At 36.4% G+C, this 22,433-nt stretch overlaps 1 protein-coding gene across 1 annotated transcript in view; it reads right to left on the bottom strand.

The window, feature by feature from the left end:
* The window catches only part of LOC137386912 (integrin beta-6-like), a 54,715-nt gene extending 34,794 nt beyond the window's left edge, over positions 1-19,921 (bottom strand). The window contains exons 1-4 of the mRNA XM_068073135.1: positions 19,606-19,921; positions 19,102-19,193; positions 2,263-2,367; positions 897-984 (exon numbers count right to left, since the gene is read on the bottom strand). Of these exons, the coding sequence (XP_067929236.1) occupies positions 897-984; positions 2,263-2,367; positions 19,102-19,193; positions 19,606-19,669 (349 nt within the window). The 5' untranslated portion in view covers positions 19,670-19,921. The remainder of the gene's footprint in view (positions 1-896; positions 985-2,262; positions 2,368-19,101; positions 19,194-19,605) is intronic.
* Between the last annotated feature and the right edge of the window lie 2,512 nt (positions 19,922-22,433).

The raw sequence follows: 22,433 nt of genomic DNA, 5'->3' as shown, positions 1-22,433 counted from the left end.
TTCAGCCTTCAATATATAGTCTGATAAAGTTAAACAAGCACTCAAACATGGTAAATTCTAGAGCTGATTCACTCATGTGGCTTAGTGAGGGGACAAAATGGTGAGTAATCGTCTCCTCATGTTTGGTGTGTTAACATTGAGGATATCTTGATATAATCTGATTTTCCATCATCCCCTATCCTTCATTTTTTTGTGACGTAATATTATCGTTGTCGCCCATCTTTATAGACAATTTGATCATTAAAAACATGAAGCTTTTGCAATGTTTGAAAACGATGCTTTTGTTTGCAATTTTTTTAATATAGTATCAAAACGACGCCAAAAAGTACTATTAAATAAAACAAAAAACGGTCGTTTTCTACAAATATGGCGGCTTTTTCATGAATGAGCGTATGTGCAAAAGGCTTGATGATGCCAAAATAAACGATGGATTGGATGAAATTAGATTTATACTATTGGTCGATCTTTTGCATGAAAGCAATAATGTTAAGGTTCACTCAGAATGCAGCTAGCCTTCCATTGGCTGATCAGGGAGTCGGATGAAATAGCCAGCAAAATTTGGGTAAGATGTGATCGACCAGTTCAAACTAATTTGTTTCATTGTGAGCTATGTTTGAGATTTGTCCTCACATGAATTAGATCAAAGACTTCCACTAAACTGTACTGGCCAGCCGTAAGCTGTTGCCAAAAACAACACTGGATATCAATATCACTGAATCATAGCGGTGCTCCACCGCAGTGATTTTTATCTCAGAACAAAGCTCATTTCACTATGCTAGTTGTTTATGATATTTGCTAGCTTTGTCAATCAAATTCTATATGAGTAGAGGATCAGCCCAGCGCTGCTTGGAGGCCAGTGTAACTAGAGTTGAGGTTTCTAAATACCTGCCCCTCACCTGGTGTTAATTTTAATTGGAGGTTCTGCGGGCTTATCTGAATTGCAGGAAGACCCAAGGACAAATTAGCATTTCTAACGGATGCATTCTACAATACAATTCAGCTATAAGCAACAACATGGAGAATAATTCTCAGCACAAACGTCCACGGAAATGCAGAGTACATGCAGAACAGGCAAACAGAGCATTTGAACAGATTTAGACAAATTTTCACGGTATTTATCAGGCTTGACCTGAAGATTTGGAGTTGTCTTCTTGCTCATAGGAGATTTTAACCAACGTGTTAGCTGACTCTGGTGCAAACCTAAATTTATTTTCAATTTTATTTGGCATCATGTGTACCCTGTCATTGTAATGCCGTACAACAGTGGGAAACCAAACGAGCCCTTAATTATGATTTAGGGTCAAACATGATATAGGGTCTACAACTTCGAATAATCTCTGACCTTCAAACGGCCTTGAAAACAATTCATCGTTTTCAGCCAATGTTTTAAATACCAAATTGTTTGCGAATTGATATTCTGGTGACACTTTTGGTCCTATGAATTGACCATCTAGGCATTTGCTGCGGTGGATAACTTACATAGATACTGTTGGTAAATAAAATGCCTTCACCAAAGAGTGTGTGTGAAAACACAGTTTTATGGCTATCGGGTGAACTATAAAAAATTTTTGTATTAATATTAAAGAAATCAAATAGGTTCGCTACTATTAATGCTGTGCTCTGATAGGCTGTCACAAAAGATTTCGAAGGTTCATATCAACACTACTAATTCACATTATAAAGCAGTCTCTCTTTTATCTACATCTCTCCATCTGTCGATCTATCTGTCGATCTATCTGTCGATCTATCTGTCAATCTATCTGTCTATCTATCTGTCTATCTATCTGTCTGTCTATATATCTGTCAATCTATCTGTCTGTCTATCTATCTGTCAATCTAACTGTCTATCTATCTGTCTATATATCTATCTGTCTATCTATTTGTCAATCTATCTGTCAATCTATCTGTCTGTATATCTATATATCTGCTGCTGATGACTAGTGATGTAAACGTTTCAGGGCTATAAAATATTTCCAGTGCGCTGTGTTACAAGCACGGTCAACATCAGAGGAAGGTTAGCTAAGCATTTATAGCAGCTGGTGCGGTAGTTATGGATAAATGATATTACTTATTTAGAACACAACCTTTCTACTGATATATATTGCTCACAAATGTGTTAGCAGCATGATGTCGCAACAGCAAACTTGGTGTCACTGCTAGCCACAGCGCTGGTATTTTATCGCTTGTGTCATGACCTAGACGGCTGTGTCATATATTACACAATCACATTCCGACAAATTACTACCATAAAAGTGATCACACCTGTTTATATGAAGTCCGTGAGGTAGGGTTTATAATTGCAAGGACATCACAACCTCTGGAGTAGTGCGCCTCTCTTGTGTCACACCTCTCAACCAATGCGTATGCCTGTAAAATGTGATATATGTATATATGCCTGTAAATGTGGATAGTTGACTCCAGAGCTTTCAGAGCTCGCAGCTTTCAACCAGTTTCCAGTCGGCACACGGCCAAGTTGTCAGAAGGAGATGAACAAAGCTTTCACACTGGTTCCACCGTATCCATTTACACTGACAAGCTTAACAAGTTGTAGGCCTATAACAGGCTTCTGCATTCAGATTAGTGTCATTTTAAAATTTAAAATATGTAGGTTTTAGCTTCTTGATAATGAAATTTTTTCTAGTCACTAAACTTAGAATAGCGTTTTGGGGATTAAAAAAATTTGACCGGCATATCAAAATGATTAGTTAGCGAGAACTGAATCTGAACTGACGAGCTGCCGGGTGTTTTGAATTACATAAATTGCATCCAGCAAATTGAATGTGATCATTCGCAGCTATTAAGTGCGAGGCTTTAATTTCCAGAAAAACAAGCTATGAGCGTTGCCTAAATAATTAATCATTTTAACACAGTTCGGAAAATAAAACTAAATCTACTCGCTACTTATCTGGCTACACACAGATTTGATATTTCAGCCACTCAGAGCTATGATTTTCCAGATTCTTAGTGAAGCTAATGATTGTCTAGCATCTTAATATTGACCCTAAATAACCTCTCCAAAATGGTCATATTTCTTCTCAAAAAGTCAGCTCAGTTTAAATAAGCTCGTCGTCAACTGCTGCGAAGAATGTATAGCTATATGTAAATATGTTTTAGAAAACCTGAACTGGCAGTCCTACGCAGTCTGTACTAGCAGATGCAATAGAATGGACAAGGATTGAAAAGACAAATTTATATCCCACAAAGAGTAATGGTTATATAAATAAAACTCAAAAAGTAGTCTTCTACACAACAATGTTATAGCAATGTTTTTATGTTCCCAAAAGAAAAGTTTAAAGCCTCAGATCCAGCTGTACATAGCCTAGGGTTGGTAGTGTACCAAATTGTTAAGATTCACATGATTCCAGTAACAACCTGCCATAGCCAGCATAAACACTACTCATTTACTATACGGTCAAACCTCGGCTTACGATCATCTGGAATATTTCAACGAGTGACCTAAAATTCAAGCAACTGATTAACCTAACATATGACCAAAACGAAAAATTACATTTTCGTAAGTAACATAAAAACTAAGACCTGTTTTAGGTGATAATTCCTTAATAAATTTAGTTTTCACATCTATTTAGTTTTGTATTTCAAGTTTTTTGCATAGTTTTATATAATTCAGTCATTTTGATGCAATATGTAATTATGCAGAATAGTTATTAGTTTTTGGAATCAATTAAACAAAACCATGTGTATTATGATATGAATATTTGTTTCAACATACAATGGTCTTGACATACAAAACGAATGTCAGAACAAACCAATTTCGTATGTTGAGGTTAGACTGTATGTTGTGATACGATCCTTAAATTACTATGTGATAATGATTCTTGTATTTATAATAACCAGCCTTTAGGGTTCAGTTATCAGTTTTGCATTCTTGTGAGAACTATAACATTCATGATGTCCAAATGTAGAGTTGTCTTCCCTACCTCACAATATATTTTACCATTTACTTCATTTATAATGAAGTCAATTGAAGCCAATGAATGTCAATCTGAGATCTTCATGTAATATATAGCTTAGCTTTTCGCACTTGATTTGTGAGTATAGTAAAATTTGAACATAACGTCATTTTATACCAAATTTTCTTCATAGCCTACAATATACGCAATTGTGTTAAATAGTTGGAGAAGAAATGTGTATTTTTCAGACTTGTAGCCACAGGGAACCTTCAGTAGCTACATGGTTTCTTATTAGTGTCAGAACAGATGAACTTGCTTATGAGTGTCAGAACAGATGAACCTGCTTATGAGTGTCAGAACAGATAAACCTGCTTATGAGTGTCAGAACAGATCAACTACTAGTGCCTGATCCAAGTGGAAAAAGAAAAATGTTGGTTTACAAGACAGGTTTGCCGACAATCATACATTAGTTTTCAATTGCAATCACAAGATCTATTTTCCTGTAGCCGAAATAAATATTGAAAATAATGATAATGTATCAATGCGGCTGAAAGAAAACCATTATGTATCAGACTGCAATATAAAACTTTTGCGAAAAAACAACTCTTCGATACTGACAGGTCTGGCTTATAAATTGATAATGGGCTGAGCCACTAAGATTTTGTAAATTAGTGTAATGCTAATGGTTGGCAGCGGCAAAAGGTTCTTGTAGTGATTGAAAAATCTAACTCATCCGTCTCATTTACTAGTGCCACACACCTACAGAAGGAAAAAATCACAATGACTGTCTTTTACCAGTGTAAAAACATACAGCAGGCAAAAATTAAATGAATAAAAATTCAGTAATCTTTAATACTTAACAGTTGACCGTTTGCGAATTTTGTGCTTTGCTGGAGAAAAACATTCATGAACAATCAATAAAAATGAGAAACAAAGAGAATAAGAAATGCTTTCTTATACTCTGGCGGAGTGAGAATCACTCATGAGTACCAATATGATATCAGTGGTAGCAGTTCGCTGTTTTCCTCCTGCTACGTTTTGTGAAATGTGAAAGTGCAGAGTGGTTGTGACATCCTTCATCTTGTCTCTTAAATGCCTTCAACCCTCAAAATCGTCTTTTGGACCCCAAAAAGAATAAAACGCTTACAATTAATGAAAATAAAGCCTTTACTGGAAATTAGTCTCTCAGTTTTTATTTCTCAGATTTTCACTTATAGCGGGGAGCGCTGGTAGTCATGCATCTGATGATGATGTCTGAAAAGTGACGGATTCCTGTAATTTTACTTAGAATGTGCCTTATTATTGAATGGCAGGTCCAATAGGCTTCAGAGTGTATTTAAACCATAACTGCCACGAACAACTTTTATCGTATTTACTAGGTAAATCAGACATGCTGATTCCGATTTTGTAATCAAAATAAAGATTAGGCCACTAACCTTCAGAGTAATAAAGGATTTTTTATAGCGTTTTAATATCGGTCTCGAAAACAACACGATCGGCATAACAAGCTCCGCCCATAAATACTTGACGTAACCTAGCTTTTTAGGAACAGAAGTTACGTAGAGATGTTTAGACCGATTTAGAATAATAGAGATGGGTGTTTTAAAATCTATTAATATCTGAATCCAGCTTTAAAAATAATATCAGTCTTTTCTGAAAGGTAGATAAGCTATTTAGCATTGCATATTTAAAAAGCGCGATAACAACGCTAGCTCGTGATAAAACCGCGCTTTTTGAGCTCATTTTTCTCGGCGTCCAGCCCATTTAAACGTCATGTAACAAGCTGCGAGCAATTTTAAATAGTTTATATCCCTTTCATAAAAAACTGAAACTATTTTACAGGCTGGATTTAGATAATAATGGGTTTTAAGACACCCATCTCTATTATTTTAAATCGGACTAAACTTTCCTAACTTCCGTTTCTGAAAAAGCTAGGTTTCGTCACATATTTATGGGCGGAGCTTGTAATGCCGATTGTGTTGTTTTCGAAACGGATATTGAAACGCTTTAAAAAAGCCTAAATGACTTTGAAGGTTAGTGGACTAATCTTTATTTTGAGTACAAAATCGGAATCAGCGTGTCTGATTTACCTAGAAAATACAATAAAAGTTGTTCGTGACAGTTATGGTTTAAGGTTAGTCACTGTTTATCACATCATATGAAACAGATGGTGCTTGACAGAGCCAAGTAAGTGTTCTCATCTCTTCATAACAAAGATCTTTAATACGAAAATAACTTAAACGCTTAAAAACTCAACAGCAGATTAGAAACTGACAAATACAGTGTCTCATTTCATTGCTTACCAAAATATTCAGATTTTAGTGTAACAGCCTTCCTGCAACTACTAGTGTATGGCAATTGCAGCATAACCCAGTGGAAGCAACAACACTAACTCTGTAATCAATAGTATATAGTGCAGTTAGTAAACCGAAGGTATTCACAATACTGCCACATTTTATGTGTTTCATTCCTATTTATGATATTGATCCAATTTTTGCTGAATGCGGCTTAGGTCATATATCATAAGGAATCATGATGTAGACCAGCATGTTATATAAAGGGAAGACTCGGTTGGTAGGAAAAGAAGTAGCGCTGAATTGCAGAATTATTTGCTTTGCTAATTACATCTGCTCATAGTTAAATTACTATTTGCACATAGACAATTTGTTCTAAACAAGGTTGCAATTTTAGGGAGGATATTAACACCGTTGGTGAGACTCTAGCATAGCACTTCCTTATACCTTTTCATCGCTGAACCCCCTTTGACCGAAAAGGGAAATCTCATAACCCTTGTTTTGACAGAAACAAAAAGGCTCATAACAACAAAAAATGGACATATTCAAAATATATGAAAACAGTATGCTATTAGAAGGTCATTCTGAGAAGATTCTAATGTTTTCACACAGCAGCAAGTTATAAAAAAAACAACCTAGTTTAGGATTTTTGACTTTTTGCAGCTTCCATCCCGGTTTTTATCGGGATTAAAATGTGGTTCCTTGAGGGTAAGTGGAATTCGCAGGTCATTTTCAGGATTGATGACGCTAAAAAATTCACTTTTGACGAATAGACGAGATGAAAATTAATTCCTGCAACTGCGAACAACAGCACTCCTAGTTGGTATGCACTGCTTTAGGAACCAACGAGGCCTACACTGAATCTGGACAGTTTTAGTGCAACAGTTGTATTAAAAACGATCAGTTTAGGGAGACTACTGTACCAAAATCGCCAGATTCAGAGAGACTACTGTACAAAAAGTCGCCAGATTCAGAAAGACTACTGTACCAAAAGTGGGCAGTTTTAGGAAGCCTACTGCAACAAAAGTGGGCAGTTTTAGGGATACTACTGTACCAAAGTGGGCAGTTTTAGGGAGACTGTTGTACCAAAAGGGGCAGTTTTAGGGAAACAACTGTACCAAAAGTAGGCAGTTTGAGGGAGACTACTATACCAAAAGTGGTCAGTTTTAGGGGACTACTGTAACAAGAAATAAAACAGTGAATGTATACAAGAACAGCCATTGATGAAAATGTGAGGTGTGTTGGAGGTATACTAGCTATCAGATCTCTGACTCAGCTACTAATTAGGATGCTCTGACAATGTAGAAATGGTTATTAAATGCTAGTAAGGCTGCATGAATGCCAAAGAGCTAGACTCACCACAGACATCAGTTATGCTTTAGATATGATATGACAAGACATGCTTTAGCTGTTTGCTAGAGTAGGGTCAGTTGTTTTGTTGTCTCGTTCAGAGAGCAGAACTTTTTGATGATGCAGAAGACGCTTGAATGTATCTATCATAGCCTTACTTCAGCTCAAACTGCAAATGACTGTCATTTTCCTTTTCACACATGGAATATATACTTGGTTAGCCCTGTCTAGGGTGAATTACATGGATCAAGTACACTAATAGAGTATGTTCACTAGACAATGATGCAGATTTTGCCAAAATGTTTGTAAAAGTGAATATAGAATTTTGTTTATCATATTCAATCTATAAAACATGCAAAAACAGGCTACTTTTCATTGTGATAAAATATTCTTTTATCAGGAAAATAGCAATCTATGAAGGCATGCCAAATCGATGGCATAAATTGCATACTTGCACATTTATTTGTGTAATATTTTAGGTTATTAAAACAGTTTTTTATTTTATAACTGGAACTATATTCCTACGCACTCACAAATAGCCTGTCATATTTATTGTTTTGTGATGCTAGATCTACTTTTGCACACAACTTGATTGATCTTTTAGGCCTGACTCTCTTCCAAAATGGACAGAATCGACACTTTAAATAGTATCGATTCACATGCATCGTTCAAATTGGTGTCGATCTTTGCTGATGCTATGCCAGCCTATTACAGTAGCCCAGTATTACTAACCCTGTCACGACACAACCTTTTTGTCGATCAAATTTCATGAACTTATGTGTTCATAAGTCGATGTCTTAGGGCACTCTGGGGTCAATTATCAGAGGGTACGCAGGGTGAACATGCATGCTGAAACTCTGTTTAGGTTTCACCGTGTTTACTAGATCCAACCTTGATTCTACTTTGACCGACAAAGTTCCTAGCTGAGGGTTACACTCCATCATCCTCAGTTTTATCAATTCTTAAAAAATGGTTGTAATGACTTCCTTAGGCTATTATGTTAGGCAACTCTCAAACATGCAAAAATCCACTAGTCACCAACACATTAGCTCATGGGTGCACAAAGCTTTCTTGACAATATCGAAATGCAGAGAAGCCATAGACGGCATGCACTATGCCGCTGAAGCTGACATCAGCTCAAAATATTGACAGGTGCAGCCCTCTAGTGCTTCGATAGTCTTAAATAAAGTTCGTTCTGCTAATTGTACTTAACAAGCTATAAAACTTTCAAGCACTAAGTGGAAGATATGCACCTTTCTCATCGGATCACAGCCTATAAAAATTCAATACTTGAAACTAATGCTATTTCCAGGGTTCTGAAAGGTTTCTGATGACATAACCTTTATTACGTGTCTTCATTAGAATTTCCTACATGAGAACTTTTGAAATAAACATTTGTCCATATGTGGCTCTTTGCTCAATTTGATGAAAGAAATGTGGCAGCTGACAGTAGCGAATGATCTCATTCATTGGGCTAGAGAATAGAGATACTGTAATACCAGCTATTGTGAATAGCCTACAAGCCATAGGCTTGAAAAAATGTGAGCCATTCTCTCTAGGCTTTGTCAATGCTACACTGAAGGACCACAGAACGGGTTGAAAGAATTTAATCAAATAAATGCTACACTGACTGACAAAGACATGTTTGTGAGTTTGCTTGTCAATGAGAAAATTGATTTTAGGCATAAGTGGGCATACACACTAGAGAATATCAAGTTACAATGAGTCAGGGTAGAATCTCAGATAAAATCTGAAACGGAAGGAGAAATATCAAGTGAATTTGGAAAGTGATGCAACTCAAAAATTAAGGTGAGGCATTGGTGCCAAACACTAGTCTGTATGGTGTCAGCATGACAGCCTATTACAGTTGGCCTGTGGTTTAGCTGATTTTTCTGTTTAACAGATATGCGTATATATACTGTAAAACCTCTATTTGAACTCCACGACGCTCATTCTACAACCCTTTCTCTATAGTGGCGCTTTATTAAAGGTGACATTCAAATAGAGGGTAGAGTTGTATTTTTTAAATAGCTCGTCTAAATTTTGGGAAGATAAATTTAACCCTTTCATAGGCGAAGCAAATGTCGCCTAGCCTATATTTTTCACTCTCCTTTGGGCAGAGCAATATTAACCTTTTGCATGTAAGAAATCTGGTAGTTTAACCCCGCATTGTGGTAGATCTCTATATGTGCCATGTTGCCACCAGGTTACACCCCTGGCGGTGACACCTATAATAGTAGTGAAAATGGTACTGGTATAGATTAGAACTTGATCGCCAACCCATTTTGTGCTGTGATTGGCCAGCAGATTGTCACTGGAATTTATTAAAGTAAAAATCAAATACAGGAAAGAAGTAGTTTTATCACTACTATTTATAATAAAACTGAATCATCATAAAATAATATAACACGATCTAGTAGTATGTAAATACCGTTTTAAAAATAAAATTAATAAAAGCAAATGTTAAAAAATATACTATTTATATCGAGAAGTCACATAACAAAGAGTGATTCCAGAATAGAAGGTTGCATTAGTGTTTGTAAGTTTCAAGGCACTTTCAAGAGAGTTCATTCAAATATTTGCCCAATATGGTGCTGTGAAACCTTCAGAATTCGCCTCTAGTGCCCTACGGCCTTTAGGCTTTCGCTAGGCAGTCTAAAATCTCCACCCACCAAACTTATTCCAAAAGGCTCCAGCTTCAGGCCTATCTCATCACAATGATAAGAAGAGTCTTATATAACCACAGTTATACCCACAACATGCTTCCTTGAAAACTCAGCATGTCGAATACAGGTTTAAATCCTGGTGATTTCCATAATAAATAAAAGGCAAGGCATATTGAGAGCAACTGGTGGACTTAGTTGGAGGTCCAAGGGAGTCTAGACACTAAAGAGTGTTTTTATCAAATGTCATGCCATTATGAGTGCCTCAATCGCTAATGTAAAGTAACTTCTATACTACTAACAACATGATGTTGCCATGGAAACCGCATAATCATTAGCGTTGCGTTGTGCATGGATAATAAGGGAGTTCATTTGGGACAAAGCTTCCAACAGGAAATAGTGAAGTAGTTCACTTCAGCAAACAATGGTTTCAACAAGTTGGAGCGACTCATTAAGAGTGGCAGCTGTTCACTTGAGATGCTTTTGGATTATTTATTTGTAGAGGGTGTGTGATTGGGTACATGCGATCGGATTCCAATTACATCTCACTGCCAGATTTACAAAAAGTGCAGTGGTTTTGGCATTAATACCGATAACTGAGTCAGTTAGCAAGCAATGACAGTAGCTAAACGATGCATGATAAGGCGTCTGTAAAGGCTGGTTCACACTATATCGCCATATCTCGGTGTTGATGTCACAATACTTGGGTGATTGTCGATGATAACGATGTTCACACTATCACAAACCCATCCGTGTTTGCATCAGTGGATACTCCGTGACGTAGAGTTCTCATTTTTTCTTTAAGTTTTCAGGAAGAAACATCTTTGTTTTCGCATGACTGAAATCAAATACTAGTCCAGCAGCAATGGTCATAAATGGAAATAAATAAATCACGCTATCAGCGACCGCGAGCTACTATCGCGGAAATTGTTCACATTTGAAAGGCGGTCGTTGATGCTCGGCGAAATATTGAGAAAGTTTGACAGCTGCAAACTTTTCCGACGGTTTACTGTCCACATAATCGACGATGAACGCCGCGAAAAAAACGCGGACCTACGGCGATATAGTGTGAACTAGGCTTAAAGCCTAATCTCGCGCAGTAAAACACTTGCGTCGCTCGGCGGCTTATGTTAACATAAACCTGTGTCGCCGATTATCACATAAAATGACCACTCGCCATGCTGTTACGAAAGCGCTGACCTTCACCTGTACAGTGCATTTTTGGAGGGTTTTGCCTGCAGCTCTTTGAGAAAGTTGAACAGCATGAACTCTTACGTTAACCGCTGGCAACCATCAGCCCTACTCAGCGCATAGGTTCCCAATTCACCGCATATAGCCCTGTGATTCTGGCACCGCTACTTGCGGCGTATATGGAAACCAGGCTTAAAAGCAGTAGTCTGCAGTCTATAAATACTAGCACCCTAGCAGCCCAGTGTACTGTGTTTTATCGTCACGTGTGACGATAAAACACAGAGAATAACTATCTGCGCAATTACTGTACAATACCGGAAGACAGTCAATTCGCATAAGTGCTAAAATGTCGGTCTACCAATCTAAATTTTATGAGTTCAAAACTCATGCGATGTAATCTTTTTCCCAAACTTCAACTATGACTTCTGACGGACAGTTACGGCTCTTATTATAAAAAGTGTTAATTTTTCTGACTTTCATAACCAAACATTTGCTTTATAGCAAACGTGCCCGGGATACACATACAAGTTGTTGCACATTTGTGATATATCAATCCCACATACCACAGGAAAGTGATATACATGTAGAAAATGACCCAAAGCTGATAGAAAACTAAACAAATGCTTATCACGGACCCTATGTTACAAAACAACATTTTTCTGTTATTTTGTCTACATATATACCTCACAAGTATGCGGGTAGGAATCCAAAAGCAATTTTATTTTTTAGGAAATTAAAAAAACTTCTGTGAACTTGTCCATGGATATTATTATCAACATTACAAAATGTTCTGCGCTGGCAGCTCTATCTCTCAGTAAGAACTATCCTTTGTGTTCTTACAGTTCTGGGCAACTCATCTCATATGAGACAGTTAAATTACTCATGGCTATAATCAACCCTTTTGCAAATCAGTTAACCTTTGTTTTGCCCCTTTCGGTGCTCTGCAAGCTCCTATAACGCGCTCTGCAAGCTCATATAACGTGGAGTCATCCCAGCTGTAAGATGACTATCTAACTGCCATTAGTAAGTGTCATTGCCCCTGATTAAATGCCTCGCTACATAGGCGCATAGTTTAGGGCACCGATAATGGACAAGGGGAATCATATCCCGTTTATGATACAAATACTCCCGGGCAGTTATATTTTGACGATCAAGGTTATGGTTTGTGGAATTCTGACAACCCTTATCCGCTTTGAGTTAGTCGCAAATGGAGTATCATATAGCCGAGCTCATTGATTCTTGTATCATTTAGGATACAAAAAACTATACTAGATGATAGAGGAATTAGACACATGAGTAATGCAAAAATGTTCTAAACAAATAGACTAAGTATAAAGGTGAAACATCAGTGTCAGATTTCAGTCAATGAAGTGCCAGAGCCTACAACAGTCAACCCTCGTTAAACCAACCAATATGGGTAGTGAATGGTCTGGTTCAACCGATTGTCCAGTTTCACCTGATATGCATATATATTTCTCAAAGTATGTGTGTGGATGTGTGTGTCGCTCCGGCTATAGCGCACGCTGATTATTTTACCAATGCGGCCACGCGTTACGATGCCCTTGTTAAGAAATATTTTTTGTAAGGTTCAATGACTTTATCTGGAGTCAAGGCCAATTCTTCTCACATGGACAATTATACTGTCTGCATGGGAAGAGCCTCGACATTATCTCTCCGTTCGGTCAGACAGAGACAGTTTGATATCTCATTTTTAAATTTGTACCGGTATCGATACATTTGTACCAGTAATTTTAAAAATAGCAACAAAGGTTAGACGACTCCTGTAACAGCAAATCATTAGGAGAAATGTTTATTCGCACAATGCGTTGAAAACATTACGATTTACTGAATATTTATAATCTTCTCTTAAAATAATGCAACGGTTTAACATATTTGTAAACCATATGAAAGTATATTTCACCATCATTAAAGTCGAATAGCGCACAAACGATATCATCTACCATCACTAAGCTATTTGAACTGACCCATTGTCATGTTTAAATGTAGAGCGAGAAAACGCCTATATCAGTCATAAGTGACACTGCAGGCTGTTAATGATATGCTAGCAGCAACTTTCTAGAAGATGCTGGGTGTTGCAAATTTTACCAGCACTCCTCATTAAACTAAAACAAGTTGGTTAAAAAATAGAGTACCAGTATATACCGTACAGGATGAAAATATCCGATGGATATAAAAATTCGCGATTTCGCGAGCAGTCAACTCCGCGAATTATTAAAGTCCGTGAATAATTAGTTCTATTTTTTATCACAAGGGAGAATAACTACTGCATCAAATTGAAAACTAGTCGCTAGGCTAGTTTTTAATATAACTACTAAACATAGGTGAGTTCCAAAACATTTTTAAAATCATTGCCTAGGCTTTGAGCTAACACCATTGCCAATGCATCACGTTTATTTACAAAATTATTCAAGGTTGTCACAAGATAGGCAGAATGGCGCCATAGCAAAAATAGCCACTAGGCAGAAGTACTAAACGTAGCCGAGTTCCAAAACTTCTTTAAAATCATTGCCGGGGTTCCGAGTTTTATTGCCATTGCAGCAAACTTTACAAAATTATTCAAGGTTTTTACAAGTAGTTCGGCATGGCTTCATCATCGCAAAACAGCTCTCCTAGTCTTTATACATTGAAATCAACTCCATCAATCTCGAATACCGAAGTTGAGGACGATCATGATTCTGATCTGGACATTATGGTATGTATTTGATGTGCTGTGCAGATACGTTTTTCCATTATTAACTGCATTAGTTAATTCTTTTGTTTAAAAACTGATCGCTTTCATTAAATACTTCAGCTATTGTTTTTGTACTTCCTTGACACTTGTTAAGATTTTTTTCTTTTTTGTGTTTACTGCAGATTGAGAATAAAACAACCTACTCCGATTACGAAAACTAGAGACAAGTAGTAATATTCATCAAGGCAGGAATATTGGCAGAGAAGCAACCAGTCAACCTAGACCCCTTCATTGACAACAACTCTTTGATATCGCTGCAGCAAACATGATTAAATTATATATTTTATTTCATGTATAGCTATATTATAATTTATTACAAACTTGAGTGTACAAATAAAATTTTACAAACGATGAATGGAGTAAATATAAACAGTTTAGTCTATATTGCGGTTGTCTAGAGCAAAAAAATTAAACTGATACTCTTGATAAGTGAATACTAGCGTGTAATGGCGCTCTCTGACTAGTTATTTTGGTAATAGCAGCTCTACATCGCTGTTACTGTCTTGGGTAGATGTTAAAGACGATTCTCTTGCTACTACATGGCTGGTAAGGAAGTTATCATCAGAACTCTCTTCGTAGCTTACTATTGCAAAGTTCTGCCGGCTGGCCAAAGATTTGTGCTCGTAAAGGCGTTTTTGCTCTTTTTTTTTAAATCAGATATATTCTCCTCGTAAGTAGCTGCGGTCACTTCTATCTGAATTTCCAGATTTCCCTGAATGATTCGTGATCTTCTAAAAATGACATACACCACCCTTGCAATCATTGTTCTTCCGTGTATGATGAAAAATCTCTCTCTCACACTAAAACAAATAATGAATTGGTAGGGATGGAAAACATGAATATTGCGTTTTACCGAAGAACCAAAGTAAGATTCAACTAATTTAGTAAATGTGAAAAACTCATTACTTACCACAAATTGTTGGTTCATCAAAGGCCTCCAAATCTGTGAATATTCGTGAAAACTTCTGAACGCAACAAAGAATTTATAGCTTAGTACGATCCACCCATAGTTGTAAGCTAAATAGAAAACGGAACGCGCAATGCGCGCAGCCGCGCATGCGTAATGTTAACTCTATTGCTAGACATAATAGAGTTAACTTTTCCTAGAGAGTGGCAGTTTTCAGCCGCGAATAAATTCGTCCGCGAATATGCATGAAAAGACAATTTTCGCGAAATATAACTCCGCGAATAAATTCATCTTGTACGGTAGTCAAAGCTGACACATTTGGTACCACAATTTACTTATTTCCTACTCGCAGTAAGCCTGAAATCTCTTTCATTTTTAATTAGATAGTCCACAGGTGGGTGTTCAAGAGGCTAGTTCTCAAGAACCAGATGGAGTTTTGAAACCAAATATTTTAACAATCTGGTAAAAGGCACGGAGCAGATGTGTGTGAAGATTGGATCAAATCGGTCAAAAAAAATGGAAACGTATAACATTTATGTGAACTAACGGCCGCACACACACGATGACATAGCAGAATTTAATAATTCCTAATATATTTTACCTTTTGTAAAAAAAAGATTATGATTCATGCATGATTAAAATTGGTTCTTGTCGCTAACCACATTACTTATTTACATCGGTGTTAGCGGACAGGGTCTGACATCAGGACCACCTGGTTATAAGTAGCTCTGGGTGATTGACTGATTGTTGAAAGGGTATAGCAATGAGCAAATTCACAAGCCTTGACCATCAGATGCTAGCTTTGACCATCAGATGCTAGCTTTGATCATCAGATGCTAGCTTTGACCATCAGATGCTAGCTTTGACCATCAGATGCTAGCGTATTCACATGTATAAGTGGTTGTGATTGGCCAGTAGATAATCACAGAGTAGGGTTTAAAAGTACGCCAGAAGCGTGCCAAAAAAGTGGTTCGCTTTATAAGACAGACTTGGTCACTCAGAAAAAATATTAAATAACTCATAATGAAACAATACTTAAACAAAATCAATAACAATAATTCCAAAAAAGCTGCAAATTATAATAAAAATATCCTAGTAAGAACTCATGTGCATAAAAGTCACTGATTGGGATATAGAGAGCAGGTTGAAGCGAACTCGTTGCTTGGCAGACACTAGCGCTATAACCTTTCAGCAGCCTCCAATATGCTTAGGACTTCTATATGTTTTATAATTAATATTGAAATAATTATCACACTTGATGGCGATAGAGTTACTTGTTTCATATCTTATGGCAATATTATAATGCAAGGGTGTCGCACCACAATATCTTTAAAAATGCTAGGAAAAAGGCGAAATGTTGGAGTATAGTGAAAAAAACAGTTTAAATCTAACATTCTAAACATGGCTCATTGTTATGATAAAAAGCATGCTATTGCATTGTGAGCTGATAGTTAATGATACAGACTTAATTATAAGTCTGATTAGTTTGCAATAAAATCATATGGGTATCACTAGCTATTCTGTAATTATCAAATTCATGTTGTTTCTACGAGACAAAAATTGCCATTTCTAGAATATAATCTGTGAACTTTATCGATGTGTTTTACATAGCTACCAAAGTCAGTGAAGTAATACGGTAAAACCACCATTATTAACTTCACAAAATACATGATTCTAAGACAACATAAAATGTGTTCCTACTTTAGTGCTTTATAGAATCAACTGTCTAAAAGTTTTGGATAAAAACTACGAATGTTTCAGTGCAAATTATAAGACAAAGTATTTTAACTTCAAATTATTGTATGATGATAGCAGCGTCTGTAGAGCAGCGGGTAAAGTCCAGTACACATGTAACCTTAGACTAACATGGGCTATATTTACAAACAGAAAGGCACTGAAGCCACTGATATATTGAATTGCTGGTAAATTCTAAACATTTTGTAGTTGAACGGCTCGCATGCGATGGGAAGCAGAGTCTGTACCCTAAATGTTTATAAAAATACCAGATGCTGTCATGTAAATATTTATATCAAATAATTATCCAACAGGGAAACACAAGGCTACTGTTTCGATGATGTCACTTAGTATGATATAGACACAATAATTTGCATGACTCCTTAGTCTAACAAGCAACTAAAGGAAATAGTCTGTGATGCTATATGGGCATGCGGGCAAGGATATAGTATGAAGTATTTGTTTTCAGTGCTGAGGCAAAACTACGGACAAAATCTAAGAGATAATTGCTGCATTTCCTTGGGTTGGAAGTACTCATTCTTACTGACATATAGTAAGTTTTCATACGGCGACATCATAGCGAAACCTGGATGCACCATGGCAGAAGCGTTACGCTGCGCCGACAAGGAGACCATGTTTCCATATGACCCTATAGTAGAGTGATGGTTGTGTGACGCCTATGTCAGGGCATAGGTCTGTATATGCAGCAACAGGAAAGCAAGAATGATGATGCGCATGTACAAGTTCGAAGCTGTTGGTCACTAAGACTGCTGCCATGGCACAAAGATGACGCATGGCAGGGTTGTTTTGCTTCTAAACAGCAACACTGTAACGGGACATGATGAGTGTTTCCTTGAGGGCATTCCGTTGTGGAGTGTGTCACTGTGCCATTACTGCACGGAAACTTAGTAAATGATGCTTGTAAATAGGAGCAACAGAAGTAATAATATTGTTCCGAAAAGGAAGTGGTGAAGCTTACCTAATGACCTATATATGATTGCATATAGGCCTTCTTAACCTAGTAACCAGTATTGAAGTTGAAGGCCTGCAGCCAGAGCATTGGTCGAACTGCTACAGGAAGATGAGTCAGGGTGACGCAATGACATTAAGCTTGATGATTAGTTTAAAAACGTTTTTTTTTAATTTTGCTTCATAACAATTAATTTTATTTTTAAATAGATTTCTTATGTAAGAAAGGCTTGAACAGCAAACAGCTGAAATGCGACACTGAGATGTTTCTGACAATCCTAACTGTGTTGTATTCACAAATCATTGTATTGATTTACTCGATTATACTTCTCCGGCATTATTCAGAATAAAAACATTCTGATTATGATTTGAAAATAGTTTCTTACTTTTCAAATGTGCTTATTTACTAAATGGATATTTATTGTAGTTTTATATTTTTTATCAAGTAGCTTATACCCATTTTAATTATTACTAAATGCTGGTGCACACTATACAGGGGTATGTCAGCAGCAGGCCAAATCCCACAGTCGGTGATCATCTGTGATACCGATGTTCACGCTATCACAAACCTATCCGTGTTTACACCAATAAAAAAATCTGAAGCCATGATAGAGAATGGAAAAAAGATTACAACGTACAAGATTCTAACTCATAACATCAAGACTACCAGCTCAGCATGCTACTACCTGCACTAATCCATCGCCATACAATGTATTAGAATAGTTGTACATGTAGCTATTACACCTGGTGATATCTTACGCTACACTAGACAGCCCAGAGTACTAGTCATAAAACCATGTGGAATAGTTGGTGGTGAATGCCATTGATTAACCATTAATCTTTGCTAATATATTTTTAACAAAAAAATGAACTAAAAGTCAGCGGCATGATTTTGTCAGATTAGACATGCATTAACTAGTAATTTGGCCTATATTACTAGCTGTGACACACGACTAGCGGTGATTTCATATTTTTAATGAGTTTTGTTTTGGAGGAAGCATTTCCTTAATGACTCATTGAATGACTATAAGATGAATATAGTGCAGATTCCTATCCAATCACCATCGCATACTCTCTAGCACCCAACTCTCTAGAAGGTTAGTCTAGAAGTTCTACTAAACAATAAACATTATTGTTTGCTACAGCAATATGGTAATTGAGTGAATCGTGTCTGTCCATCACGCCTCATCACCTGACAGTTGGCCTAGTAATGGATGGAAGATTGAAGATGATAGATTCTATCTGCCTTTCTGCACTAATTGATAATACCACGAATGAGTGATAGGTTATATTGTTGTTTGGTGTAGGCATACAGATGGGAGCAGCCTACCTTCTGACTGCACCAGGTGCATTGCGGGCCTTGTAAGAGACATTCTGTGCAATTGGCTGCAGGTGAGCATGGTGAGGAATGGCTGTCTTGAGCTAAAGGATAGATTGGAACAATTAATTTAGATGTCATATAAAGCTACCATTCTTTCCTCTACTACATTTTGATTAAACACCATTACCAAGCGCAAATAATTACCCAACTGAATGCAACAAACTCAGTTGCAATTACAACAAAGCCCAATCAGAGCAAAACAGCATCAGTAGAACACTGAGTGTAGTAGCTTTCTTATCAACGATAACAATAATTGTCATATGTATGATTCAATCGCCAGATAACAGTTGCGTGGTAACGAAAATAAAGCCTTCAAGAAAGCAGAGCTATGTAAAATAAGTAGCAGGTGGAAGAGAATGAAGTCTGTTTTTACCATATATATTAAATCTATTAAGTTCGTCCACGTTAGCCACGTTAAATACGAGAGACAATAATTATATGTTTATCACTTACCTATAGTGTAGAATGTGTATGCCATAAACCATAGCAAGTAGAATCTATGAACAATTGAAAACATGATAGCCACTAAAGGTAATCACGTTGCTTGAGTCCTCCAACCTTTTATATCCGTCTTAGTGAGGCGGCCTGACATAAGCTACCGAGTGCTATCGGTGAATTCTATTGTCAAGATACAATAATTATTTTTGTTCATGAGCGATTTAACATACTACAGCTGACTAACAATGTATAACTCTAATGAAAACCACTAGTACTGTTAATTTGAACGTCTTTAGTAGGAAGAATTCGCAGAGACTAACTAGGAGCTAAAACTTACGAAGCACGCGATATTGCTACAATTGCTCCACAAAAATATTGACGATACCGCGATAGTGCGTTTCCTACTAGAGGAAATATTGGTGTAAACTTATTTGTACTACATTTTGGCATGTACGTACATGTAGACTTGGCTGTTTGTAGTGTAGAGGTGAAAGGAAAAGTCAATTTTGTCACGTCAATTGTTGCATTTTTTAAAATTAATATTAGTATTAAATTACTTGCCTTTGTTCAACCCGATACATTAAATTAAAATATGGATTTTGCACAAAACTTTAGCAGGCTTGTCAAAACTTAGTTTAAAAAACATAATCAAGCTTAATTTTAATTTAACATTGTAGGAAAATATATTTATGTTGTAGCACATTTGGTAAACGTTTAAACAAAGTTAATCTGGTTAAAACAATGTACTTTTTAAAAATAAACTACTCTAGGTAATTGTGTAGTATGTATAATGCTAAATAAATGCTAAATTAAATGTAGCATATTATTTTGTAAATCAAAAATATTTTAAAAACCAATCAAAACTCATTGAAACCGTGGTTCTGGTTACAACTAATTTCTCACCGTTAAAAACTTCTTTCTGTAGTAATTTAGCTCTGTCTTTTGATACGGTGCCAGTATCAGGACGCGGTTAGAAATATTCATCACTGGAAAAGGCCTTTTACAGTATGAATAGGAATGGAGTGCTGCTGTTGATACAGAGGCAGTGAAAAGAACTGAGAGGGGTAAAAAGGCTTTTCACCCTAGACCTTTCATTTTTCATTATTAAACTTTGAGAACAAACTTTCTTGAAACAGTGTGTGATAAAAAAAATTTTTTTAATATGGTGCGACTTTTTTGAGTATTCGAGTAGGCCTACATATTGTCAAGCAGTATACATGTATTTTTATAGGTGCTTTATAGTCAATCATCATGGAACGCGCTTATTATTTAGCTTAGTTCTTCACTAAAAACCCAAATAAACAAGTAGTACCGAATTAAGATAAAATCAATTTAATAAATTAAAATTGAAATTGGTTTTTTCATGAACAAAAAAGCCCAGTCCAAGCTCATCTCCAAACTATTAGCATTCATTATAGCCCTAGAGTCAATATCTAAATACGAGTGATTAAGAAGCAACTCAATGCCCCCCTTTACTGTAAGGCAGCTCCAAAAATAAGACTGAGGGTGTTTCTAGATTTCCTCCACCTATGAGGGACACCAGTAATGCACTCATTAGTGGCTCAAAATCTAACCTTGCACCCTTTACAATTGTCGGAGAGTTCTGAGAGGCCTTCGCTTTCATTGTAGAACAAGACAATATGGGATAATTAAGCCATAAAGAGCTCCTTGGTAATTGATCAGAGTTTGTGCGTCGGTGTACCATTGAAAGGAATGACTTTAAAACTTTTAACATGCTAGACAACGATAACCAAACTTCTGTCTTACAACAAAAGTGTTAGGTGTGCTCTAAAATGTATAATTAAATTTGCTTGTTAGTATTTGATGTATATACCCTACAGGATGAAAATATTCGTTGGTAATAAAAATTCACGATTTTGCGAACAGTCAATTCCTCGAATTATTAAACTCCGTGAATAATTAGTGCTATTTTTAATCATAAGAAAGAATAACTACTGCATCAAATTGAAAACTAGCCGCTAGGCATAAATACTAAACGTAGTTGAGTTCCAAAACATTTTTAAAAACATTGCCTGGGCTTTGAGCTAACACCATTGCCAATGCATCACATTTCTTTACAAAATTATTCAAGGTTGTCACAAGATATGCAGAATGGCGTCATTGCAAAAATAGCCGCCAGGCAGATGTACTAAACATAGCCGAGTTCCAACACTTATTTAAAATCATCGCTGGGGCTTTGAGTTTTATTGCTATTGCATCGAACTTCTTTACAAAATTATTCAAGGTTTTCACAAGTTATTCGGCATGGCTTCGTCATCGCAAAAAATCTTTCCTAGTTTTTTTACATTGAAATCAACTCCATCAATCTCTAATTCCGTAGTTGAGGGCGATAATGATTCTGATCTGGACATTATGGTATGCATTTTATTTGCAGTGCAGATACGTTTTTCCATAATTAACTGCATTAGTTAAATTTTTTGTTTAAAAACTGATCGCTTGTATTAAATACTTCAGCTATTGTTTTTGTACTTCCTTAACACTTATTAATATTTTTTCGTTATTTTGTTGACTGCAGATTGAGAATGAAACAGCCTACTCCGATTACGACAACTAGAGACAAGTAGTAATATTCATCAAGGCAGGAATATTGGCAGAGAAGCAACCAGTCAACCTAGACCCCTTCATCGACAACAACTCCTTGATATCGCTGCAGCAAACATGATTATATTATATATTTTATTTCTTGTATAGATATATTATAATTTATTACAAACTTGAGTATACAAATAAAATATTTCAAATGAAAATAAAATTTTACAAACGATGAATGGAGTAAATCTAAACAGTTTAGTCTATATGGCGGTTGTCTAGCAATAAAATCA

This window comes from Watersipora subatra, chromosome 2 (assembly GCF_963576615.1).
Source record: "Watersipora subatra chromosome 2, tzWatSuba1.1, whole genome shotgun sequence".
In the NCBI taxonomy this organism is placed as follows: domain Eukaryota; kingdom Metazoa; phylum Bryozoa; class Gymnolaemata; order Cheilostomatida; family Watersiporidae; genus Watersipora; species Watersipora subatra.
Note: the sequence above shows the minus strand (reverse complement) of the source record. Positions and strands in the feature narration are given on the sequence as shown.